Genomic DNA, 27617 nt, shown 5'->3' on the forward strand with positions numbered 1-27617 from the left:
CCAGGTTTGCCAACAAGTAAGAATCAGCCACAGAACTCCTGAAACACAAACCAAAACCGTTTCCTATTTCTAAACCTATTTCCTGTTTCATCTGTAGGAAAAATAGAAAAGTGAAGTTTTTTGTTCAAACCAGATGACAGGGTTTTTTTCACAACCAGTATTTCCTAAACTGACCCTGTATTTGTCAACTTCAAGCTGTGCTGCCTTAATGCACCCAAAACAGATATCCTTGAAAGGTTACCCTCACTCTTCAATTAGTGCTATAGCCTGACTCTTAGGTTGAGTAGAATAACAGGAAACTTCTGCTGCAGTCATTTACATGGGTGCCAATCTGCTTCCAGGTATTTATTATCCCTAGGCCCCCAGACATGTTTGTCTGTCCTAGAGTTTAATTTGCAGAGGTGAACAAGGACAGTCATAGTGTCTGATGCTTAGGCAAGGAACCCATTTTTAACAGCTCTCTGGCAGAATTTTAATCTCACTTTGAGCAGGTCAAATTGCACGAAATGTCTCTCCAACTCAGCCTTTGCAGGACAGGAGGTACTGGCATTACCTCTAGAAATAAATGTCTGAGCTGGTAGTCTATTGGCTACTGTGGGAATCATAATTAGTGGAGGAAAATAGCAAAACAGTCAGATGGAAAATCCCAAAAAAAAAAATTCCCTCCCCAACCCCCCTTTTCTTTCTATTTTCTTTATCTCCATGGACAAGCCTACAATGATCTTAACCTTGACTTTGTGGAACATCTGTCCTACACCAAAATAGCATCAGAATTCAAAGCATAGATTTTCCTCTTTTATGTGACTTCCCAAACCCAATTCAGTAAGCATTCCCAGATCTGTCTTGGTAGACAGAATCCTGCACAAAAACAACAGAGTGGCTGTGTGAGCCTTTTCCTTTCATCTGTGTGGGTAAAGCTGGGAAAATGTGTATTTATGTATTGCCTTTTATAACTTCCAGCTCAGAGGGCAGTACAGGACAGATCTCCATCAGTCTCATCGTTGAAACTGTCTCTTTGTGTAGAAGTGTAAAACCTGTAGGGCTGAGGAGCATAAAAATGACTGTACAATTAGTGGCCAGAGTATTCAACCGAAATCAGGGAGACTTCACTCCTAGGACATGCATCAGTTCTCACTATTTTTATGAAACTTCTCCTTTTATCAGATACTGTTTCCCATTGGCTAGCTCAGGCATCTTTTTTTTTTCTTAAGAGAGTGGATTTTGGGGGTATCTCTTTAAATATTCACATTTTGAAGTGGCAACCCAGACATGTAACTAAGAATCTGCATCTTGATGGGCATCTCAGCCCAACACTACCTTTTATGTCTTTTGTGGGTGTAGGGCTAAATTACTTGCTTTAATGGCAGCAGAAGCTTTGTGGTCACATTGGGAAAGGACTTCAGTTCTCCAAAGCCTACAAGAAGTGATTCACAGTGGAGCCCATCTTTTCTTCCCCTTTCTAGGAAGAATGGAATAGACTAGATTTCCTTACAGGACTGAAAACAATGGCAAGGAAAAAAAAAATCTGCATAGGTATTTACACTAAAAGGTTTTTAAAAAACCCAAACCCCAAGCATAAGGCATTTTATAAAGGTCAAAGGATAACTACACTAGTTCAGCAAAGACCTCATAATTTTAGTAAACAAATCTGAAAACAGAGCAGTTTCTCCACCCTTCCAGATGTGTTTGGAGTTTAGATGGCCAGTCTCTCAGATGGCCAAGGTTGAGATTCATGATTATGCTATGAAGGATGCTTGTCAGACTGAATGGAAGACAACATTTGGGTAACTTATTTTATAATGCTTCATAAACTTTGTTTAAACAGTATAAACAGCAGACAAAGGAAACTGGATTTTGCAATAAAAGCTATTTTTATGAAAGCAAGAGTCACATGACCTCTTACCCAGCTTTTAAGAGAGCACTAGAACTTGCTTTACTTGCCAGCCCTGAAAAAAGACTGAATTTAGTGTCAAAGACAGATGTCTTGTTAGGCAACAGTGCTACATTCCAAATCTTACATGTATATAGCTTCTCCCCTTGCCTTCACCCCACCCTTTTGATGAGAAAAAAAAGGCAAAAAAAAGCAGTTAGGCTTAACCCTTCATAGCCTTTGGCTTCTACAGCAGCTGAGACCACTGTGATTTTTACTAGGTACATTTTTCAAAGCAGATTGATGGGTACCTTGCATACACAGGAGGTGTTCTAAACACTCAGCTCACAGGCACAGCAGGAGAGAAAGAAAGGTCTCTGTGGGTTCTAAATAACCTCATTTCAAGCCATTCATGCATGTCAAGGTAGGTTGATGTACCCCTCCCAGTGAAAAATCAATACTGTAGGCAAGCCTCTGCTTGTTGCCTGCTAATTTCAGCACATACACATTTCTCCAAAGTTTCACTAACATAATTTTGGTATTTTTTATATTTTATTATATTTTTCCATTCTGCTGGAAAGCCACACTTGTTTTCTTCTGAAATAAAACTTTGCTTTTCCCTCAAGGAAACCTTTTATCAACTCCTCAAATGCAGGATCCGTCCCTGTAGAGCCCTCTTGTTGACTTTAAGAACAGAACTGACTTGAAACTCAACTCAGATGCCTGTGCATGGCCACCTACTTCCATCAAGACAAAGCAGAGTATCCCATTTACGGAGCTGGCAGATATATCATTACTTGGAGTAGACTCAGCCTCTAGCTGTCAATCCAGAAAATTAGAGCAGGGCTATCTGGGGTAATCTGCTTGGGCACCTGAAATACTTCTCTGTGCAATTAAATTTAGATCTTGATCTCCCCTGATGATAATGGAAGCTTAACTGACCTGTAAACTTCTACAAGTAGACAACTAAAATTATTCTCTAAAGCTGAAACACACTCCTAGGTCTCAGCTCACACCTCTAGGTCTAGTGCTATTGGAAATACCACCTGATCTCCAGCCAGCAGTCTGGAGGAGCACAGGTCTCCTCTAGGTCTTGTGTCTCACCCAACAGCTCCATGAAAATGTTCCAGTCCCTTGAGGGACACTAAATGCTAACAGACACCAAGTTCAAGAAACTGAATCAAGTATCCAGCACCTAGACCTTCCATCATGCCTACAAATACCCTGATCACTGTTCAGAGGAAAGTGGTACATCCTGTAGCCTGGTACTGCTGTGTTGACACACATAGAAGGGAGAGGAACTGTTATACTTTAAAGACATTTGTTTTCAACACAAGAAATGGGAGCATCAAAAGTCAACAGACAGAAAAGCATGTCTATAGGCAAAATTGAGGTCTTAATATAGATGTAAAAGCTGTGCTGAGTAAATCACAAGAAACTTTGCAGTATGGCTACACAACTGTCCAGAAATAATTAAGGGAAAAAATCAGTAAGTCAGAATCTGTAAAAAACATTTTAAATAAAATTGATGCATAATTTGCATGCCTAAATCCAAGATTACTCTGGTATTTCATATTAGCCAGGCAGTCACTGGATAAAAGTAATAAACAGTTTTTGGCACTTGAACACACCCCAAAGTTTCCCCCTCCTTCCTAAAGGTCCTAACCAAGAAGTTACAGAGACAAATTCATGCTTACGTTCCCCAGCTGACAGAGTAAAACATTATTTTCTACACAGGGAAACAGTTTCTGAGATACAATTGCCCAGATGCCTTGTAAGTTTTTGTATGCAAACTGTGTATGAAAACTATCTATATAAGCTGTGTGGTTTTGGATTGTGCTCCTAGAAGAAAGGAGCTACAGTGTTGAACTCTCAAAGCATAAGGTGAATTTGAACAACTCATGTGTCACTTGAAATGAGGAACAGCAGCCCAGTAACCCCTTTCTGATGAGTTTCAAAGAGCCAGCAACCCACATCTGATTTAGAGAAAGGGTGTTTAGACACCAGCCTTCAAAGGAGAGCCTTAAGGCAGTGAATCTCCAGGGGAGTACAGAAAGTGTGTAAGAGAAATGAGACTTTAGTACATGAATCCTCTGTTTCCCTTTAGATAGACTTGGATGGTGTCACACACACACTGTGTTGAGTTTCTTGGGCCTCACTCTTACTCTAACCGTGCATCTCCAACATCTCATGTTTCTTTTTTGAGGACCAAAGAAGATTTAGGCACTGCAGTGCTTGTTGCTTTGAAGGCTATTCTCACTTTTGGTATTTGGCCTCACACTTTCTTTGCTATTTACCTCTAAATACTTTTTATGATGCTAGTTGTGAACTATCTACATTAGCATTGGTTTTTGATTTAAGCCCCGTAATAGGCTGCAGTGCATGTACAAAGCAATATATCCCACATCCAATGGAAGTGGAGGGTATTAATGAACAGTCACTCAGACCAAGTTGATTAAACTAAAAGTGGCAACGCAGACACATCTAGCACAAACATAATCATCCTCATACCACACACGGTGCATCAGGCAGTAGCTAGAGGGGTCTGCTCTGTAAGATGGGCTGAGCTGGCTGCCAAAGACGCAGACGGGGCCAGTGGGGCAGTGCCCATGTTGGTACAACACTGTCCCCCAGCACCCCAACCAGAACAGCAAAGCAAGTCTGCTGACAGGGATCACATTCATCCATGAGTCCAGATGACCAGATCAGTCTGTAGTGATGACAAAGGTTGAGTCTCAGGCTTGGTGGGGTTCATGGCCAGGCACAGGCATGCTGTCCATGCAGATCCAGCAAGGAGAAGGGACAGCAGCTGGGGCTGAACTGCAGCTCCCAAGCCAAGAGGATGAGGCTGCCATCGAGGTTCCTCGCAGCTCTGTCCCACCCAGCTCTTCTGTCAGCTGTCTGACCCAAGGTCACAGCAGAGCTGGCCACATCACCGGGAAAAAGTGGTTGCTGAGTCTCTGCAGGGTCCTGACACTGATCCAGAAATAGGACTTGTCCTCTTGCTAGGACAGTGGCAGGTTAACTCAGGGGATATGACACCAGCTCAAGTGGTTGAGGCACTTTAGCTATAAAAGTTGTGAGCTTGGATTTCGCCATGCCAAAAGAGTCTGAAATCCAGATCTCCCTCTTCCTGGGTAAGGGTTGTAGTTCCATGGTATGAAGGTGGCAACCATGACTCCTTTGTTTGTGATTTAAAAGAAAACCTCTGGCAATTCTCTGCAAGCAGAGGTGTTGATGTCTCCCTCCACCAGAGGATCCAGAGCCTGGCTTTGGAGGAAACAAGGACTCCTGCCCTGCACCTTGGATTACTGAAGGGCAAGACTCAGGGTGGGGGTGGAGAAAAGGGAGAATTCAGATATACCAGTCTTCCCTAGTTGCTAATTTAGAGGTATCTTATATTGACTTCTGTCTCTCTTGTAGACTTGAACCTGGAGTCTCTTATCAGTGCAAGTGCCTAGAATAGGACATTGATACCCTCCCTATGTATCTTTTGTGGGAGTTAAGCTTTGCCATTGTATCCAGTGCTTTTTATTCTGAGGGGTTCTGTTTCTCATTACAGGCAAGATGTGAGAACTGGACTTTAATTTACTCTCCATCAGACTTTTCCTACAGTATTTTAACACTAAAAAGATAAATTTCTTTCACATATGTATACTGATAATTAGCCCTTTCTTCCTCCATTTAGCTAATTCATGTGGCTTAACTATCCCTCAGTGATGCTGAAGGCTTTTGCTGGAGGGAAGGAAGGAGGGAGGGAAGGAAGAGTTGCTGTTCAGGTTCTTTGCAACCTCCCAAACTGGATTGGGCTGCTGCTCAGTCACCGGCTGACCTTTGCCTTAAAGACTGATGCACTTCGCAAAGGTGCAACAGGGCTGGTCCTCTGTAATTTGATTTTTGTTTGCCATGGAAAGGCTGGTTTGTTTGCTTTGCACTTAAGGCCCACAATTTATTCTGGATTGTAAAACTCCTCAAAATCACATATAAGTAAATATGTGAAAAACAAACAATGCTGAAAAGGAGTCTGGTCAAAAGTGACGGACTACTATTGCTTAATAATATACATTTACAAGACTTCATTCTGCAGCAGAACAATATATTTTCACTCTCCAAATATCTTCTGTGAGACGATAAAATCATTTAACTTTAAAAAAAACAAATTAAATACTAGTGTTTAGAAGAGTTCTGTGCCTGACTCACTACTTCAGGTTATTGTGAATGACATCAGAGGAAAATGAGGTCAGTGTTTAAACTGAAAGTCACAGTTTATTACTGTAAACTTCAAACTGGAAATGTTAAATTATTAAACGACGATAGGTAGATGGCACAACATTAAAGAAATTAAGTCCATAGTTTAGAGCTTCCTGTCCTGATCCTCCTGAGCCAGTCCTGAAGTCCTTACTCATTTCCTTACTCCTGATTCATCAAAGCATTTAAACACTCTAGATTTCAGTGGGATTTAAGCATATGGTTGTTGATTCAACACTTTAATCAGAGAAAATCCTCACTAAATCAGTAGGACTTGTTTTCCCGCAAAAGACCTAATGTTTCACTCCTTTTTTTTCCCCTTTTTAAACCTGTATTTGGGTCCACACAACTTAAAATTAAGGATTTATGTGTTTGGTAGTTGTTGCTACACATCACTCTCTGCCAAAACCAGTTCTTTCACTTTGGCTATTTAATCTCTGGGTAGTAATATTAGTGGTAAGAGGAATTTAACCGATGGGGTAGTGTTAGAGTAGGTGGAGGTGTGTTGAGAATAAGGTTATAATAATTTGTTTCAGGTGATGCTTCTTTAGATCATATTTCAACACTAAAAAGAAAGGAACACTTTATCCCCTCTTTTACTGCCTCTACCATTTAACCACCTCGAAGGATAGTGCAGCTTTATTTTTTCTATTGTTGTTTAGGTGTAAATATCATTTGGGGGGTGGGGGAAGCAATGTTATAGGAAAACACTTGGAGAAAGCAGAATGGAGAAGATACAGAGGAATGGCTCCTAAGTGTCTCATAGTTGATACATAATAACTTCATCTGCTGAACTGCAGCCTTCTTGTACAAAATTTAGTGAGTATGCTGTGAGAAATGAACTCTCCTGAAACTATGTTAACACAGGGTTTCTTAATGGACTTAGGATATCTATTTCCTTTGGTATAAGCCTTTTTGACTGCTATGTCTTATAAAGTAAATCTGTAGGATGTCTTTTAGAGGCCGATGAGACAAGGGAGAGCACATCAGCAGTTTAAGCTTTGCTCTCTGCTGTTGTAGCATGCTGCACCTTTCTCTTCTGGATTTTAATCAAATTGAATGTGGTTTGGGTTTTTTTTTTCAATTAGAAGTCAGTCTGCTGTTATACTCAAGCCACAGATGAATGGGAAAATGACATTTTGGGAGATCTGCAGCAATGGAAGAGCTGGTTTTGGAGGGGAGGTGTGGGTAACTAAAGGATATAGCATGAGATGTGCAGCAGTCTTAAACTCTGACTGCTTTCCTGACAAAGGGCAGGAAATTCCCCAACTTTTGCAACGTTTCTTTTGCTTTACTGGACTTCTAGAAATAACTTCCTTAAGTAACAATGTCCTTTCCTTAAATTTTCCACTGGGAAGAGCTTGAAAGCACGGCCTCGCTACTCACAAGCAGATAAACACCCTGGGAAGCAAGAAGCCCCGATTCATTAGAACCTCATCATCCGTAACTTTGGGCCTTTCATATTTTGTTTTGGCGTCACATTATTGGGGGTGGCATTGATTAAGCCAGCAATGGCAGCCCGTGCCTTTGTGTGCAGGCCTGCTAGGCCAGAATGTTCTGGGAGCATATGCAGGAGGAGAGCGGAGAGGGGGTGAAGATCGATGGTCAATTAGGGGCTTTGACAGGTAAAATTCGAAGAAATCCTGTCAGAAGTTGGCGGGGGGGGGGGCGCGGGCAGCCGTGCCCTGCGGCCCTCAAGGGGAAGGAGAGAGCGACAGCCCGGTCGCGCGGCGGAACGCCTGTGAGCGGGACCAAGCCCGCGGCGGGCGCACGCCGGCGGCGCACCGGGTGCGCGGCAGCGTTTCCACGGCAACCGCCGAGGCGGCAGCGGCGGGGCGGGAAGATGTCCGCTGGGGCTGGACGCTGCGCGGGGGGCTTCGCGTTCCGCTCCCTGCCGCAGAAAACTTTCTCCTGCCTGGAGGACAAGGACATCCGGGAGCGACTCCTCAAATGGTGGGAGGGGGAAAGCTCGGTGTGAGAGGGGTCTCGCTGAGGGGAGCGATGGGGGGGGGAGCGGGTGTGAGAGCTGAGGGCTGGGGCCGTCCCCGCGCCCTTAGGGCTCCCGCACTGCGGCGGTGGCCGGTCCGTGTTTCTCTCCCCGCCTCCCCTCTATAATTGGAAGTCTCCCGGATGATTTTCAGGCATGCAACAAGCTTGCTCTGAGGTGCGAGGCGTTTATCCGCGTCTTCCAGGGTTAGCCAGGACCTCTTCCAGGTCCTCAGCCTTGCTCTGGTGTGGCTGGAGCAGCGGTTGTGCTTCCCGCACTCTCCGAGGAGCGGTGGGAGGCGGTCAGAAGTGAGAATGAGAGCAACAGGAAAAGATAAAAGTATAAAAATTGGTCAGAACAGGGCTTTATGTAGCATACCTAGGGAGGTTTGCAGAGTCAGTACCTAGTATGTCTGCAGAATGTGTAATCTCATTTCTCCATTTCAGGTCCATGCAAGGCAGGATCACAGCACAAGCGTTCAGTTTTGACCAGCAGTTTAAGCCCTACCAAAAGGATGAATTTGTTATGGTACTTATGAGTCCTTTATATTTTTAGTTGGCTTTTCTTACATGAAATCTTAGCCTGTGGAAAACTGTGTGACGGCAAAAGGTATAGCAGTGTTAACGTGCTATTTGCCTGCTCACTGGCTTCTTGAAAGTAGGTGACTTAGTTGTGGGGCTCAAGTCTTACTTATTGTCCAGAAAAAAATCTTTTCGTTTGTATTAATGTTAATCTGTTCTAAGAGGGAACAATTTAGTCATTCAGGTTTCTCCAAGAATAGTAGTGTGAACTGGATGCTGATCTTGGCCATCACATTTAATGTTGTGAATTCCACCCAGGGGAAGACTTTAAATAGTGTAGATGCAGTTGGTACCCTTGCTCACATCTATTACTGCTTTGTCACAGTAAATACACTTTGCAATTAGATATGTGTTTGCACCATGGTCCTGAAAATACAATTTATACTTGAATTTTGGGCTCTCAGCTCTTTGAGACTCAAGTCTCTTGCTGATTGTTTCCTCCACTTCTGTTGTCTGTGATGTGAAATCAGTTTATCTATTTGCAGACAGAAGAAAGAAAATATGTGGGTTTAGAAACAGTGTGGTTTTTACATCTGTTTTAAAAACAACTCTTGGATTTGTTCTATGTTTACTTTATATTGTAATCTTGGATAAAAAATAAAGCTCTGTATTTTAAAAAAATTCACACAGAAATACACCAATATTTCACCTCCCAGTGATACTTCAATTGATTGGACTTTACAAAATATATATTTGCCTTCTCAATGCTTGTCTCTTGAATTAGAAATGTAAAAGATACCACTATGCAATTATGAAGTCTGAGTATCTGTGAGTAAATCAGTAAGATAAAATACTTCAGAATCTTACTATGGAACATATTCTCCATTCCCTCAATAACTTAGGGATTTCTTCTGCATCTGCTTAATAACATTTGTGTCTCAATTTCTCCAAGCTTCAAATTTATTTTCAAAAAGTAAATTTTACAATTATACTTAACATTTAATTCTTTACTTCAACAACACTGCATGCAGCAATACAATTGCTTCACTGCTTCTTCCATTTTCAGTGCCTCCAAGGATTTCATAGAAACTTTTTGTGTGTTCTTGGACTAAAAGTGGTTTACAGTAGACCCTTAATACTGTGTATATAAATATGTACTTGAAGATACCTTGAATGTGTAAAAGACACTGGTTACACAGAGCTACAAAAATGTATCTGGTGGTCTGATATTGTAATACCCAAACTGAAAGCTCATACAGAATCTACTTACTGATTGGATGCTTATAATTTGCTTTGGAAGTATCCAAGGCAATGTAAACGATGATTTTATGCTTCATTTCATTGACTTTTATTCTTTTATTTGAATATTGCAGGCTTTTTTTAATGATCAAAATGTGAACTCCTGTTTAAAGGTGCTCTCATCTTCAGGACAATGGACTACATTGGGTAAATTTAGAATAAATTAATCTTAAATAAAAGAGCTTGTGTTGTAATTGTTTTCCTCTATTTTATCATTTTGTAATAATGGCAGTTCATGCATGTGTATCTTCACCTGACTGAAATTTCTTAGAGAGTAACTTCTTTTACTAAATATTAAGAGCAGATTCTTACCTAGTTTGTTACCAAATTGTCGCATTTCACACACTTTTGTTTCCTGACCCCTGCACTGATCCATAAATCAAACTACTAGAACTGTTTTCAAATGGGCCATGACATCCAGTTGACCTAATCATGTATCTGCATTAAATGTGGAATTACAGAACTACCTTATTCAGATAATATTTGTAGAAAGACACTTCTACAGATGCAACCACCTTTCTTAGGACAGATCTGAGACTATTGCTCTGTTACAGATGAAGGTTGAGAGAGCAGAGGATTAGATAGAGCGCAGCCTGGAGCCTGTGCAAATACACTGTCTGCACAGGGAAGCCATCTGGGCGCTGAGAGGAGAGCGCCATGTCATAGCTTGTTCTAGTTGCAGTCATGGTGTAAGGTTGACTTGTAGTTTGTTGCAGTATCTTTTACTTCTTAGAACACCTGATTATATCTGTAGATGGAGTTGAGACATAAGGAGAAAGACCAAAAGCAAATATCACGTGATCTCATGGCACCACTTTGAAATTCTATTTTTGATTATGTAACATGACACACAATTTTGTGGAAATTACATGTGGTGTAAGGGGATTTGATACATAATATGAGCTCTGATATCGCTCGAGTGGTTTTCCTTATAGGAATATTTTAAAAGGGGACTAGTGGGATGTCCTTAGTTCTTTCAGTTTGCCTGCAAATACTTTGCTGTATGTAAATATTTAATAGAGCTTTGGGAATTTTCTAACTTTTCCATTTCAGCTCTGGAACTGGCACTGCTTTTCCCCACTCTATAGAGTGTCACTAGACATTGCTACCTTTTTGTCAGCAAAATTCATTTTCCAAATGCTGTATCTGGCTGTGAAAACAATTGAAATATACGTATTTCAAGGTGCAAAACAGTATCTCAAGTTCCCCTTCCAGTACCTCTTTTTCACTCTGGCAAGCAAAAAGAAAATAAATCTATTTCAAACCATGGGTAAACCTCATCCTGCTCTAAGTGTGAATTTTTTTTAGGCTATCTGTCTAGCCTGTGACTTGCCAGTCCCTGTAGTGAAGGTCAGTAGGTTACATACCTCGTGTTAAGAGCAAGAGGGTCACTTGCCAAGTATCCCAGCTTAACTCCTGATTCTGCTCAATCTTCCTCTGCGCAGAAGTAACACATTTTGTTCTGAGGACTGGAAGGGTTCCCTTTCTAAATCCTGAACAGCTGGTATACCCCATTTGCTCTTAAAATTTCATCTTCCCATTCTTTGCCTATTTTTGGTGAGGAATGTTGGCACATTTTTCTATACTTAGTCTTGATGTGCATTTTTTGAAAATACAGTAAGAACTAGCTTTGAGTGGGAGGAGGTAAAAAAATCATCTTCTAGTATTTTCTTCTTCAAAACATGCAGATATACTAATTCAGATGCACCTTTTACTTATCACTGTGGAGTAACTCTTTTAACAAGTTCCTGAGCTTGAAAGAAAATACTGGAAATGGGGTTATTTTGCTTTTTATAAAATGTGAAGAAAATTACGTAATCTAGGTTGATTCAAATACTGTGTTTATTCTCTTGCAAACAAAAATGTTAGATGGGGGTTTTTTTTGTGGGGGGTGGAATATTTTGGATACATAAGGTGAGTGTAGTTTAGATAGGTTCTTAGAAACCTTTCTTCTCCCCACCATGAGCTTGGGCAGAAAGTATTTATGGACTCACAGCAAGATGTCAGAGTTATATAAAATTTCAGTATAGTGTTACTTTATGAGAATGTTTTTTTTCCTAATCCCTTTGTCTTTTTCCAGGCTGTGGTTCCCTTTTACTTTCTCACTAAGAATTTCCTTTTATTTTGGTGGGCATGATTTTGCTTTCATATTTATCCCCACCTCCTCTCTGTCACTTGCTATGTCCTTTTCATAAAATCTCTTTCTAATAGTTCTTTATTACTTTTTTTTTTTTTGATGTGTCTAATCTCATTTTTTTAATTTTCCTGACTGCTTTTCAACCTCTCTTCCCAGCTCCCCCATGTGTTGGGATTCCTGATAGAATCCCACAACAGTACATTGTCTCAAGGACACCAGCTTTAACTTTACTTGAAATATGACATTTTAGGTAAACAGTACAGGAGGATATTCTCCAGTCGGCTTCATTTGATCAGATAGATACTTAATAACTGCACACTTTTCTTCTCTGTTGTTGCAGGGATGGTTTTTCCTCTCTTTCCCTGGCTGCATGGCAGAGTACTTGATAGCTCCATCATGTGCGTTAACGTCCCCCCACTTCATCTCTTACTCTCATATTTCTAAACAGAAGCAGCAAAAGGGATAAATTTGATGCATGCCTACTTATGTCTTGAACCTTGTATTTTTAAATAGCTGCAATGAAAACTAAATAGTAGTTTTCCTTGGAGACATCACTGGCCTTATACCTGTCAGCAGTCTTGGGGAGGCAGGACTGTATCTGCTTAAGCTCAATTAACACTTGAAAAGTTATCTTCAAAGGGACAGGGTTACTGTCTTTTTTTGGAAATAAAAATTCAGTATTTGCCTAAGAAAGATTCTTGAGTTGCTGTATGTACTTAAAGCTCTAATGACTGCTGGTTTTGGAATGGGGTTTCTAAACCTGGAAGGTAATCTTAAATCAGCCATTTTTTAGACTACTGTTACAGGTTATAATTTGCAAAAATTTTAGGTGTCATTTAAACCTATAAATCATCAACCTGCACCTTTTACTTTTGAAATACCATCTTTTTAGTACACAGCACTGAACTGGCGTTAGGTATGTTCTATATAAACTGTTTGTAAATAGTGAGTTGCAAAAGGTTTCCCTGAGGTAAAAATCTTTCTTAAACTTTGGAGGAATTCTAAGTATACCTAATCTGGAGTTTATCTGCCCCATGCTCTTTATGCAGCGTGTTCATTTAAAACTATACTGGCAGCACTTTATAGATATTCCAGAGCTAGCAGTTATAAGCAGCTTAATCTGCTTTAGTATTTCTCAGCTCTTTGTTTCCACTTGCAGGGTTGTTACGGCATTTCTTCTTCCTATTTTATTGCTCACTCTTACAGTGCTACTAAAACCCGTCACTCTTTTCCAGGAACTTCTGAATCTCCAGTTTCAAATCTCACCTTTCAAACAGAGAATTGGAGTTTCCAGTATATTTAAACTTTTCCATATATAGTTTGGTTTTCTGAACTACTGAATAGTTTACAAAGCTATTGATTTCTTTCAATCCTGATGAAAGTTTTCATAAAATCTTGTTTCAGCAGAGAAGTGTGTCTCCTTTCCCCCCCCTCCACCAATAAAATCCTAACAATTCAAAGGCCTATAAATAGCTTGTTTTCTTTCACTTTGAACTCAAAACTGGGGGAAAAAAACCTCTGCCTTTTTTCTCAAGTCATTTAATACCCTATTTTTATTAGGCATGACTCAGCTTTTGGTGCACAGGTCTTTGCAAAATCATTTCTATATTAGAAGCTGATTTAGCTCTTATTAAATCTCTTGTAAATTCTGTCCCCATTAAAGGAATCTGGAGAATTGTTAAGTTAGAGGAGTTTGGAGGTGATGGGTGGGAGGAAGCATAAATAAATAATTTTTTTTTTCCCTTAGGTTGTTAAGTCTTTTTTAAACTTGTGATTTTGGTTATGTAAGTTGGTTATTTTTTAGTAGTCACTATGTGAACATCTAGGAAAATGGGCTAAACTTTTCTTCTTTAATAAAAGGTACCCTTTTTCGTAACCATATCTGCAGATGTGAAGCCAAGCAATTAAATACCAAGCTTTTCTCTCTATTATTGATTTTCTTTACATCACACTGGGCTAATAAAATAATCACAAAATTTCATGCCAGTATTTTTAGCTTTTCAAGCCATCAACTTGTAACTTTAATTTTTTTCTTAATATTGATGAGGTAGGAGGTACAGTTGACGTGAGTTACTTTTTGGAAGTGTGGGGGCAAGAGAAATTTTAGGTTTTGTTATGCTTGCAAAGACTAGGATCAGAATGAAGGAACAAGTGTTCTTGGAAGTATTATGGTTCATACATCCCTTTTTTGGGCATGTTTCTCTTCCTGAAATGCTGTCATCTAGAGTGAAATTTGGACATTTCCCAAACACTCATCTTTAGTGATCCTTTAGGTCAGTTTGTCAAGACGCCACTTAATTTTATCATGGATTGTATGGTCAAAAGCCTTTTGATAATGTGATGTTGCTGAACTGTGGAATATGATTTTCTAAGGGTTTGATCTAATGTGTTGTTGAGTTCACATGGTGTTTCTATTACTTGTTTCAGTTGACAGTATTGCCAGCAGGGAGCAGACACACGAGCCTTAGTGGAAGGCACCATTCACATGAATTTAGTACTTCCTTTATGCTTGTTTCTTTTTTAAATTTCTTTGGTCTTTTTGAGGGACTGTGTGATTGAGTCATACTTTGGTAATCTCTTTTTTTTTAAGAGTGTGCCACACACAACCATTTAGAGAAGTTGCCGATTTCCACACTATCAAATTATGAATTACTGTAAACCCATTAGTACATGAAAATTATCCTATTTTATTTGTTGCAAGAGACTTGGGAGTGAAACCTTCCTATATATTCCAGGTTCCAAAGTGACAAAAATTGAAGCTACAGTGGTGCCCTGTACACAGATTTCCATGGCATTTTTTGATCGGCTATATTCTGAAGGAGTTGTTAGAGAAACTGGAGATATTGTGAAATGTTATGATGACCATTATGATGATATTCTCATCTCTGATGAATTAAGGAAGGTCAGTATAGCAATGAATAATTTCTTACAATTTTTCATACTCTATTAGGTACCGTAAGGACAGATTTTTCAGGGCTTTTTGTGATGATACACGCTTTCCATGGGCATCAATGGGCATCCATAGCCATGTGATAGAAACAACTAAGGCACTGCAGTGGCTGAATGTGTGAAAGCAATGGCTGTTTTCCAGGTGGGCCACCTTTTCTTTTTAGGTAGGAGAAAAAGGAAAAACCTTCTTCTACTCACCTTTGTCTCAAGCAGCCAGTGCTTGGATGTGTGTGGGGGGAAATGCTCATTTGCGTAGGAGGGGAAGACAAGTGGTGCCAATGGAAAGGTCCCATGATACGCAGAGCTGTGGGTTCACCCAACCTCGCAGGTAGTTCTAGAAATTGAATGTACTCAATAGTTACATCCTGAAGCATTCCTGGCCAGGAATGCTGAGCCTATCATGCATGAAGGCATTTAAGGAAAGTCACCTACATGTATTTTCACTGAAATAAAGGAGAGGAGACTATGGAAAGGGAAATTATATTTCAGTGCAATACTGGAGAAGGACTAAACCTATCTCCTGCACAAGCCTGTAAGGAAAAACTGTTATACTCCAACAGAGGTGTCAGAGAGCAGATTATTCTGAAGCTGAATCTCTTTTACAGTGGCACCTTCTTAATCAACATATGTCTTCACTGTATGTGTTTCTTTTGACTTCATAAGCTAAACCAATTTTGTTTAGCATTAGCAAAGCGTAGTGTGGGAGAACTGGATTTTGCTCTTCCTTGTATATATAATCAACATAAGTACTTAATAATTATAGAGTTGGAGTCATTTGCACTTGGCAAATCCTTTGAAGGCAATGCATTTGAACCAGTGACACTGGTTACAGGACACGTCCTGAAATACTGGTCTGTCTGGTAAAGTTCTGGGAAAAGGAGAGAACTCAAGCTCAAGTTTGAATTTCAGATGTGGATTTTAGCCTAGCAGTTCAAAATACTATGTATTTATTTATAAGTTGGGCATGTGTGAAAAAGTTTTCTGAAAGTTAAAGGTAGGAAAGTCGTAGACAACATTTAAAAATAAGAAATTGGAATTTCAGTCTCTTAGTTTTCCTTCCCTTGGAAGAGATGTGTCTGTTTTCAAGTTGAAAGTTTCACATTTGTTTGAAATGAACGTGATTCCTACTTAATAAGACCTAAGAGGGCAGAAAGAATCGAGAGTCAAAACCTTCCAGGAAGGACGTCAAAGCTTCCGATGACACGAATCAGCGTCCCAGGCCGGCAGACTGCAGGGGGCAGCAAACCGTCTGTCTCCTGTTCAGAGGGGGCCTTCATCTGCCACACTCCATGTTGCTTTCCTGTCTGCCACATCTTCTCGTGCTTCAGCCCAGAAGGGTGTTGGAATACATGTGAGGTGGCCATCAACAGCAGTGGCTGCCCTGAACCCTCTTGGCTCAGGTTGTGTAGTGGTGTTATACAGAGCGACAGAGTGCGGTAAGCTCACGGCTGGCTTTGACCAGTTTGCCAGGGTTGGCAACTGCAGTTTGGTTGATGTGACTCAAGCATCTTCCAGCCATACTGACTTGCAATTCCTCTCCACCCTCACAGTGGGCCGTGTTGGGATTAATCTAGCACATTCTCTGTGTTCACATCCTAATGTGGCAAAAGGCAGGTGAGACACATGGAGGCAGCTGGGTGGCATGTCTGGTTTATCCAGGCCCCAGGTAAAGGCTCCACAGAATCTGCAGTAAAAAATGGTTTGAGTTTGAGTGATCTCCCATGGGAGCCCCTTGGGATTCCTTTACAAATGTGAGATACCTGTGTAACCTTAGCAAAGTTACCAAAATGAAACTAAATTGCAGTGGTTGACACACCACATATAACTAGATTATTTTCAGCTTATTGATTGTTTCATTAGTATGATGAGTAATTAACCAATGAATAACAAGATGCTTGAATAATCTTCCCTTACATCTTGTGGGCACAAATCTGACAGGGATTCTGCTTTACGTTGTATCCATAAATTTTGAACAGAATTGCATCACTGGAAGAAGATTTAGAGAGAAGTACTTATTTATTTCCATCCTTAGTTCATATATTTTATATGGACGTAAACTCTGTGTGACATACAGCAAAGTAGTTGCACTGTTTATAAACTTAATCTCAAATAAGAAATTTTTGTCTATTTGATTTATCTGTTATTTTCTTGTTCCACAAGTTGTTGCTTCTGGAAGATTCAGACCACTATGACATATTCAGTCAATTGGATCGCAAGGAATTTCTGTTCTGTCTTTTTAAGCATATTTGCATTGGAGGAGCTCTTTGCCAGTTTGAAGATGTAGTTGACCCATACTTAGAAACTACAAAAGCTTTATATAAAGACTTGGTGAGGTAAGGGTTTTCTGGTTTATACAGCTGTCTATGTGTGTGCTGTGCATTGGTTTTGTATTGGTTTGTGTACATTTATTATCTCTACTTCAAAAATGGGGCTGTAACTTCATCAATCTGCACGTTTTATTTGTCCTCATGCAATTTTAATGGCATCTGTCCTGCATAAAAACTTTTACATTACAGATATGGACACTGATGTTTTATAATCCACTCCCATTTTCTACATTGTTTTTCTGTAATTGTCTACTGAAAACACGGCATGGCACCAGAACAGACTGTATTCCCACTGTCATTGATAAAATATCAACAATTAAGTCTTGGATGTATACTCTTGGACTACTTTAAATCTGCTTTTGGCTTAGGACTTAAAAATTGAAATGCTTCAGCTGAGATTTTTAGTTCTGTATAAATTTTATTCCGGCTGATTATTATTTTTTTAAATACACTTGGAGTTTGGCATTGTTAATTCCACAACCATACTTCTTGCAGCGTAAAGTTAACACTGAAAGAATCTGGAAAGAGTCCACACGACACAGTGGACTAACACATTTTTTTACCAGGTCTGGTGTATGGAAGTGTTTGGAATTTAATGTTGGGGTTTTTTTTCTCTTGAGATTAGATGTGATTGATCAGAGGTTTCAATTCACAAAAAAGGCTATTTGGTATATCCATATGCCAACTTCTCTGATTGACAAATTTTCTTATTTTCTGGCAAGTGGGAAATGGAATGAAGTTATCAGTTATGCAGAGACACATTTCTAGCTAATGAGAATATGAAGATCATGAACGATATTACTAATATTTTACATTGTGTTATATTTTGTCACCCATTATAAGAAGTATTTGTGGGGTAGTATGAAGAACATTATTAACCTGAACAACGGAAAAAAACTGCAGACATCTGAAATGTGAGTTAGTACTCTGATAATCTGGAAGCCAAGTAATGGAGTGTACACCACAAAGGCCTCAAATTGCTTAAAATAAGAATTGGCCTAAAGTAGGAATTGGCATTGACCTTCTCAGCTCTATCAGAATGGGGTGATGACCAATTGTTATCTCCCATTTTTGGATCATACACAGGCGTATTAGGAAAAAATGTGGAAGATGTATTTGTCTTGAAGTGTGTTCTTAAAATGTCTTTAAGTAAACTTAAGAGTAAAATTTATACATCTCAACAGAGATACAGTGAAAGGATTAGACCCAGTGATTCTTAATCACCTAAACCTTTCTTTATTTCTGTAGTGCTTGTCTATACTTTGCTGTATCCAAACAAGAAATTTAAAACAAAACATTTGGCTGTTTGGGGGGAATTTTTTGTAATACTTAACCAAAGAAGCTTACAAAGCTTTAATAACTGCTTTCAGATTTTCTAGTGGTCAGTACTTTCCAGGGTGCAAGTTGATTTAGTCATATGCTGTTTCCCAGGGTCATCTAAAATAAATTATTTAAATAAACAGCTGATACTTCTAGAGGAACCACTGAAAAAGAGACATTGAGTGTTATCAGTAATCCAAGAAGATTTTTTTAGAAATAACAAACTTGGATTGCGGCATTTATTAATTTGAACATTATGATTAGTCACCAAAGGTTTCTTATGTGATAAATTTTGAGATTTTCATATCATACATGCACAGAAATCAAGTGGGTCCTTCAAAAATACAGAATATGACCAAAAAAAGCATATATCAGAGCTTCGGCTCTACCCCCCTTTTCTTTTAAGTCATTCACTTTGAAGTTGAAACAGGCTGTTTGTTACTCTAATCCTTGGCCTCAGCTGACTCTGCATTGACTACAGCTGTTCCTGTTCTCCTGTTGCTGAACTGACCCAGGACAAAGCACAAATATAATCAGTTCCTTCACTTTATTGCTTCCCTTTGCTGATGAGTTGTTTTCTCCTGAGCATGTTCAAGTTCATTTTTGCACAGGTTACACCGGAAAATAAAGCAATGAAAGTTATTGTCAGTAAACAGTTGTTAATGACAGTAGCAGTCTCTTAAATTCTGTTTACTAACAGTTCACCTTCGAATTCCTGCTGAAAACCACCTATTTTAGTTATTCTTTTTCAGACTGCCATGCTCCATCCATGCTACCTTGGATTGGAGTTGCATCGGGTACTTTCCATTCTTAGTCAAGTGATATTAAAAACTTTCAATGGTATTAAAAATGTTGTTAACTGTATTCTTCTTAAGCTTTATTTTTTGTGTCTTGAGGGTTCAGAAGAGTTAATGAAAAACAAATGGATGGTACAATAATTATTAGCTGCTGAAAAATTAGCCCCCACAGATGAACTTAGACTAATCATGGTATGCTTAGGTATAGACCATCACTGTTTGGTCCTGTAGCAGTTTTTCTTATGGAAAAGAGCCTGGGCATGAAGAGTTCCACAGAAGTGTCCCTTGTGCTGGGAGTGGCAAACCTGTTACAAGCAATTTCCCACTTTTCTGTCTTACAGCCTTTCTTCTGGCCTTTCCTGAGTTCTAACTCCAAGGCACTAACACTCAAAATAATGTCAGAACATCTGCAATGTCATTTTACTAAATCATTTCTATGTATATTGCCTTATTAGGAGAGAATGCAATAATCTTTTAAAATTAGCCGCTCTAGATATTTTACAAGCACAGCTAGGGAATTCAAACTACAACTCTTAAATAGCAAACATTTTCTCCTTCATAAAAAGAGGAGTAATAATTACTTTCTGATGAATTAATGCCCAACTTGTTGTCTGTTATTAATCCAGCAGTAATTAGTCTGTAACCAGTTGAATCCATCCAAAATTTTAGTGTTAAATGTGTATCCTATACAACATAAGCTGTTTCAAAATTCTTGAATTCTTTGTTTGAAAGAGTAAAGGCTATTTTTAGGAAATACTATCCTCTTCAAGAAGACAAGGTCATTTTTTTTCTGAAACCTTTTAGGGGGAAAAAAGAGAAATAGAGCAAATGAGTTTTTCAAAGCCAACTTTTTGGTTTCTTTCAAGTCAAGAAGAGAAGAATCATCTGATTTTGGCAGATACAGTGTTTTGCATTAAAATTTAACCAAACTAGTAGAAATAAACATAAAGTCTGAAAAATTACTTACAGGAAGCTAACCACAAGGGTAAAACTTCTCAAGGTAGTGGAATAAATAGGAAGATTTATTCTCTGTCATACCTTACTGTGGCATCCTATATATATATATAACATAGAAATTAAGAAACCAGGCATTGAAAGCAATTTTTTTCAGACAAAAGAATATGAAGCCAGAGTAACTTAAATGTAACTGTAGCTTTCAGAGGTGGTGATATATGGTAGAAAGTGCTAACCCCACTAGCCCTCTGTAGCTTGTTCTGAAAGTTGTCACTCTTTCAGCAGAGATGGTTAAAGAGTTTCTGAACTGCTGGAGTTTACAGCCTGGTACGTTAGCATAAACTGATATCCACATTAGTTTATCTTAACACACTGGTCTGTAAACTGCAGAGGTTCAAGAGCTGAGTCATGAACCAGCTGAGCCGCCCCTGCTGGGAAGGCAGTAATCTCTAGAGGGGTGGTAAGACAGACAACTGGGGCCAGTACCAGTTTCAGCAATGCTGTCTTAATCCACTGCTGAGTATATCAACATGTCAGTTGCAACAAAAAATTCTGAGAAAGCCTCCTAACTGACTCACCACAGGAAAGATCAACTTCACAGTACAGGCTTAATTCGTATATGACTGTCATTGCTCTGAAGACAAAATGAGTTAATCAGAGAGTCAATTTCTTTCATTGGTTGGAGAGACTGAATCAACAAAGATGATGTCAGTTGATTTGAGGTTAGTTATTCTTATAAAAAGAAGCTTTGTGAAAGCAGTGGCAAGAGGGGACTGCTGCCAGAGCCAGCCTGGAGCTGGTGAGATGTACAACTGGACTGTGCTTAATGCACACCATCCTCTAGCAGCTTGGCAATCTTGGGACCTTTCCCAGGAACTGAGCCTGTTTGTGACAAGGCAGGTTTTGAACTATGCCTTTCTTGGAAGTGTGTTGGTATATAAGGCTCAACTGCTCCACAGTGAGTCAATGTAAATAGGAATCTGTGAAATTGGATACATTAATAGAAGTTGCATGATCAAATTGATGAAGAAATGTACACATGCCTTAAAGCAGACCTGGTAAAAAATGACCCATTTAAAAATACTCCAATCTCAGTGTTGCTAGTAGCTGTGATGTAAGAAATGGCAGCCTTCACAGCACAGTCTAGAAATACAAAAATTCAGAACTAGTACCATCTTATGTTGCATAGCTGTGTATATGTACACCACTCCAAAGGAGGAAAAATGAACCTAAACAATAATTATATATTAATTGAAAATGAGCTAGTCTGCACTTCTTTGCCAGTACTGCTGTTACTTCTTGTAGTTTGTATTAAGAAGCATTTCACAGGTTGGGTTTGTTTTTTTTTTCAAAGAGTATGTGAAAAGATTTTTACAAAATGTTTACCTGAATAACTTCTCATAGCTATCAAAATGCAAACTTTGTATTGGAGTTGTCTAGGCCTGGGTAATAGTGCTGTGATTATAGCTGGAGACAGTGAAACCAACTCAGATGATTAGATACATTCAGTAGTTTTCAGTAAAATGTCGTAATACCCACGTTATCTAACAATGGTCACCATACCTTTCCAGGTCAATGTGACAGGAGTTGAACTTTAGTTATTAGTTTGAACTTGGTAAAATTTGAGCATGAGCACAGTGCATATATTATGTATTGCTTAAATGAAGGATTCTAATAATTGGTGGTTACTGTAGATATTAACTATGTTTTATTCCTCTGTATTTCAGTGTTCAAAAGAATCCTGAAACAAAAGAAATACATGTTATTTCTACAGTGTTTCAAGTGGCTGCATATGTAAGTATTAATAATGTTTGGTGTAAGATGTTGCTGGAAGTAACATGCATAACATGAAAATAAGAGATTGATGTACCAATGACTATCAGCAAATGTCATATTCCATTTTAAAGGTTGAGTTTTTCACATAGTTTATTTATTATTCATGAACTCTTTCCCTGATCTGGTCCTGCTTTCTCATTCTCTTTACTAACTTTTCATCAGTAACCACCAACTGAAGCTATTTTTTTTTCTGGTAATGCACTAAAAATAGGTTTACTGGATTACAATAGAAGTCATAATAATTATCCATAAACTAGTTCATTAAAAACCTCCATAGCTTTAGGTCTGAGTATTTCTGGGTTTGGATCTACTTAAGACAGCAGTAAGGATTAAGAGTCCACTCTTGACTTTGTATAGTTCTGTTTTTAGCACTGTAACTAGAGCTTTCTGAATTGCTGGTATTGCATCTGGTTTTGTAAAGGCTACAAGAAAGTTTAGCACACAAAAAGGTTGGAGTGGTGAGGTGACTGCTAACTTTTTCCCCTCCCTTGTCAAGTCTCATTCCTATCTCTTTCTCTTGCAAAATCAGACATTTATCATCAAGATAAGTTTGAGAGCTGTCTGCATGTTTACTAGATTCAGCATATCTGTCATTTAATTGTTACAGTAGGATGATCAACTCCGAATTCTTCTTGAGTAACCAGAATACGTAATAATTAAATGGCAGATAATGTACCCACTTTCAAAAGAACTAGCTGATGTCATTTCAGACTGCATGAACTTCCCTGTAAGTGGCCAGTAGCTTAGTTGTTCACCTGTGGGTCATCATCTTTTAAGTGCTGTGTGATTCATAAAAGCTTTTGAAAAGTTTGTGAAAATAAGCACTTTATGGGTGTATCAAAGTTTACCTTTCTACTACTCTGTGGACAGCAATAAAATACAAAACCCAAACCCTGGTAACTTGATGTTCTTCTGTTACTGCTGTTTCCTCCCCATCTCTGAAACATCAAACACACTGATGTGAACTTTGCAGATTTCTATGTTTATGGAGATGCATGGTATTTAAGAACTCCCAGCTTTGCCATACATTAAATGTCATCAGTTTAAAAAAAACCAAGAGGGTAAAAAAAGACAAACTTTGGCAACTCTTTGAAAAAGTGGATGGACAAAAGAAAATCCAGTGTAGGCACAGAGCAGGCTGTCCTCCTGTAGCCTCAGGAGAAAATTGGGCTGTACTCTACATTCTGAGAATTTGTGAGCTGAAGGAGAATTCTGAAATTCTGGTTTCCATTAAAGAATTGAGAATTTTCTCTCAGAATAGTGAATGGCTTAGGCGGGTGTGGCTCAATTGTTTGGTGGCTCTTTAAACTCTACTTGGAAATTAGACGAAGGGCACCTACCAGAGCACAAATGCCTTGTGATGAGGCTTCTCTCAGGGAGATAACTGCATTTCTAGAGGAGATTTAGTTTCTGAGTTAATTGGGTAATTAACTGTAGAGTGTGTTAGGATAGTGTTGAGCTGACAATTTTAAGCCATGCTTTCTTGATTTGTATCTGAAAGAAATCATTTTTTACTCTGATGTAAAGAATAAAAAAACTTTTCTGGTGAAAGTGACTTGAAGAGCAGATGAGGAGTTAGAAGAACACACATATTTCTGCTAGCTGGATTAATAAATGGGCAGATAAATACACTTGTATATTTGCTCAAGTACAAATGGAATTAGGAATTAAGAACTTTATGTAACACTATCCTGACACCATCTCTTCCTTTTAATTTGCTTTTCAAGCTGTGGCTAAGAAGCCTTTGTTTTGTTATCTAAAAAAGCATGCTATTGGATATGTTAATATTTTGAGATATTAAGGTGTAGTTATAAATGCCTGTAGTTCTTTTTAGCATCAAAACTTGATATGGCTGGAAATCACAAAGAGAAATAGTTTTAAATCTTGTGACCAAATACTCAGTTGAACTCCTAATACCCTGGAGAACTTTAGGGGTTGCATATAATGAAACGTCATTACAGTTGAGGCATTAGGGTGCTGACTGGTATTTTGAAACTTTCTTTACCTGAAGCTGAGTATGACAGTGTTAGAAGCCAGCATACGACATAGCATCTTCAAACACTATTTTTAAAATTGTGTTCAGTGATGCGGTTTTGAGAGATGTTCAGCAGTATCTTTATTTCTGCATTATGCAATGCATATGTACTCTCACATCACCAGCTGATTATCTGTGTTCCTACAAAGAAAATCCAAGATGATCCTAGTCTAACATGAGTAAATCAGTTGTTACCCTCCTGCCTGTCTGAAGTCCCCACTGCAGATGGGATTGCCGTGATTCTTCCTTTGTGTACATGCACCCTATTGCTCTAAAACCCAGAGAAAGCCTCTGAATTCCAGAGCCTTGATTCTCAAGTATTTTAGGGGTTTTGTGACCTCTTTTACTAATTAAAATAAATTTAAGAACTCTTTTCATTTAATTAGATTATATTTGTTATTTTTCTGATACCAGGTTTTGTATATTCTGGAGATTCTTGAAATGCTTCATCACCAGAACTTAACTTAGTTTTGTTCTTGTGTTGTTGAACAAATTTTTAGTGTGCTAACACTGCCCATCAACAGTCAAAACTTTACCTGACATGGGTCGATTCTGTAAGGGCCGCAGAACTCGAATCTTCAGCAGCAAAGGGGAAAAAAAATTAATTAGCAATCACATCTTGATGTTGATCTCTTGGGTTTTTTTCCCATTTTGTGCATGAGCTTAGGTTAGTTTTGGATCAAATTCCAAAGGCGTTTTGATGCTGAGTACTGTAAAATCTGCTCTCCTTACTGAATTGATAGTTGTGTCCCAATAAAACACCCAAAGAGAGCTAGGTATCCTAAAGTTGAAGCTACTGAGCTTGGATGCTGTGTTGCTTAAAAATAGAATGCTATTTTTAGCTTGCGGCATTTGACTGCCATCAGAAAATGCTGTGAATAAACATTATCAAATCTCTACCTGTCTTAATGTTTTTACGTGGTGCTTATCTTAAGATTTATGGTCTTGGATAATCCCTCAAAGGAAGACACCAGAACATATGGTAGGGGGTTCACCCTCTCTGAAAGAACAGAAGAGAAAATGGGGTGCTAGTAACAGCTACTGGGTAAAATTTGCAAGTGCTCCTTGGAGCAGAAATTGAAACTCAGACCTTTTCAGTAAGTAGACTGCCCTAACCACTGAGAGAGGTTACAGTTTTCATGCTTCCTTGGCCCAGAAGTAGATGGATTAATTTATGCAAAGGAAGACACCTTCACCATAAGAAATGACTAGAGTGAATATAGATAAAAAATAACCCTTCAAAAATCCCATCTAGTTTCTGGATCCCTTCTGGATTTGAAATGTGTGTCAAGCTGTGCTGCCCTATCCCTCCTGGAACTTTTATTGGCATGGGTGGACGTAGGACGCTATGTTGAAGAGCCCAGCTCCTGTAGTGTTGGTTGTCAGAATGTGGTTTTCAGGGATGTTGGAGCACGGTGCCTAGAATCCCTTCAAGCCCTTTCTGAGGATCAGAACACAACATGTTTTCAGTAACAGCTCAAAGTTGTTAACAAGAGCTGTAGTGAGAGCTTTCCTTAAAGGCAAGTATTTGAAACAGAACAGATGCATTAACAAGTATTAAGTGATAGGACAGCTTTATGTATTAGCACAGAGTCCCTAAATATTTTTCTCTTTCAAAGGAAACATGACAGGACCCTTGCATATTTAGTCTTCTGTGTTTTAGTGTAAACACATGCTATGTTTAACTTTAAATTTGACATCCACACTACATTTCCCTCAAGGTTATACGAACTATGCAGACACAACCACTGTGCGTTTTGTAGCGTCAGGATGCTGCTTAAATAAACTCTGGTGTGTTTGTTCTATTGTGCCATGAAACACACTGCTACAGTTGGCACAGAACGATACATTTCCGTCAGGTTTTATCAACTGTCTCATGGGTATCCATGTTGTCCTAACGCATTCCTTTTTTTACCTTCCTCTCAGGACGATAATGGCCTGTGTTACCCTTCCAGCACAAGCCACCAACAGACTTTTGCCTACTTGATTGTGGACCCCTGCAAGCGACACGTGCACGCTCTGTACCACTGTTTTGGTGGAAGCTGCTTTGGTAACTAGTTAGAGCCCTGTCTGTTCTGTTTTTATTACGGGGGTGGCCTCCTCTCTGCACGAATTCACGTAGAGGTCGATAGGTTTTCTTCCGAGGCAGGGTGTGCTTGTGATGATGCACTCTGATCGGCCACAGGTCTGCCCAGACGTTGCTGTGAGGTTAATGACAGAAGGTTTGTGTAACCCCGCTGCATTCATACTTCTTGGAGCTGTTCTGGAGGTTTTGTCTGCCCGTCCCTCACCCCTTTTATCTAATAAATGTTTTTTTTCTTCAGATGTCTCTTTATGAGCCAGCTTTCCAGTCCCGCGACGCATAACTGTGGGGGGAGGCTCCGGGGACAGTGAAATCTCTGCGGAATTGGGAGAAAGTGCGTCAGGCGGCCCGGGCCGCGCCGAACGGCCCCCCCGTCTCCCCTCCCTGCCAGCCCTCGCTTTGGCCCGCGCGGTAACAGCGCCGGGAGTTCGGGGCCGCCCGGGGCGCGGCCGCCCCGCCACCGCCAGGTGAGCCGAGGGCCGAAAGGCCGGGCCCGGCCGCCTCCTCACCCCGAGAAGGGCCGGGCCCCGCCGCCGCCGCGGCTGCCCTCGCTGCGGGAGGGGCTGGCCGGAAGCGGGGTCCCGGGCCGAACTCCCCCTCGCTCCCCGCGGGCGGGACGCGTGTGTGGGCGCACCCCCGGCCCGGCGGGGGAGGGGAACGCAGCTGCCCACCCCCTCGCCGAGCGGCAGCCTGGAAGTTGGGATTGAAGTTCGGGAAAGGAAAAAAAAGTTCTGGTTGGCGGCACCGCTCCGCGGCGGCCCAGGGCGGGCGGGCGGGAGCCAGGAGAGGTGCGGGCGCCCAAGGCGGGGCGGCGGGCGAGCCGAGGCGTGAGGCAGCCGCAGGCCGGGCGCGGTGGGGGGTCTTGGGGGGGTTGCCGGGCAGCGCCCCCTGCGCCGGGCGCCCCCCGAGCGGGAGGCGGTGCGGGCGGGCGCACGCAAGAGAGCCGCGCGGCACAGGCTGCTTCGGTCGGATGCGGTGCGGGCGGGCTCAGGAGGGGCGGAGCCGGCGGCTGAGAGTGATTCGGGCGGGCGTAACTCTGAACTTTTGTTTGGTGTGTTGTGTGAGTTAGTTTCCGCCGCCGGGACAGAGGCGCCGGCCGGGCTGGACCGGGCTCAGGGAAGCGCCGCACGGTCAGAGTTGTTTTGCCAGTTGCTGCGACCGGGTCGGATTCCCTGTCGAGGGGTGAGAAGCACCGGCGACAGCAGGACGAGCCGCGGCCCGGGAAGCGGGGCATGCGGGGCTGGGAATCCGGGC

The 27617-nt window shown here is 40.4% G+C and overlaps 1 protein-coding gene across 1 annotated transcript; it reads left to right on the top strand.

Annotated features, from left to right (window-relative positions):
* Nucleotides 1-7961: 7961 nt before the first annotated feature.
* Nucleotides 7962-26490, top strand: CFAP300 (cilia and flagella associated protein 300; the record flags this gene model as incomplete). Its single annotated transcript, XM_084275161.1, has 7 exons — nucleotides 7962-8071; nucleotides 8552-8633; nucleotides 10000-10072; nucleotides 14798-14964; nucleotides 17172-17344; nucleotides 22137-22203; nucleotides 26207-26490. 7 exons carry the CDS (start codon nucleotides 7962-7964, stop codon nucleotides 26336-26338), a joined length of 804 nt encoding a protein of 267 aa, XP_084131287.1. The 3' UTR covers nucleotides 26339-26490.
* Between the last annotated feature and the right edge of the window lie 1127 nt (nucleotides 26491-27617).

Source organism: Gallinula chloropus, assembly GCF_964237585.1.
Source record: "Gallinula chloropus genome assembly, chromosome: 1".
NCBI lineage: Eukaryota > Metazoa > Chordata > Aves > Gruiformes > Rallidae > Gallinula > Gallinula chloropus.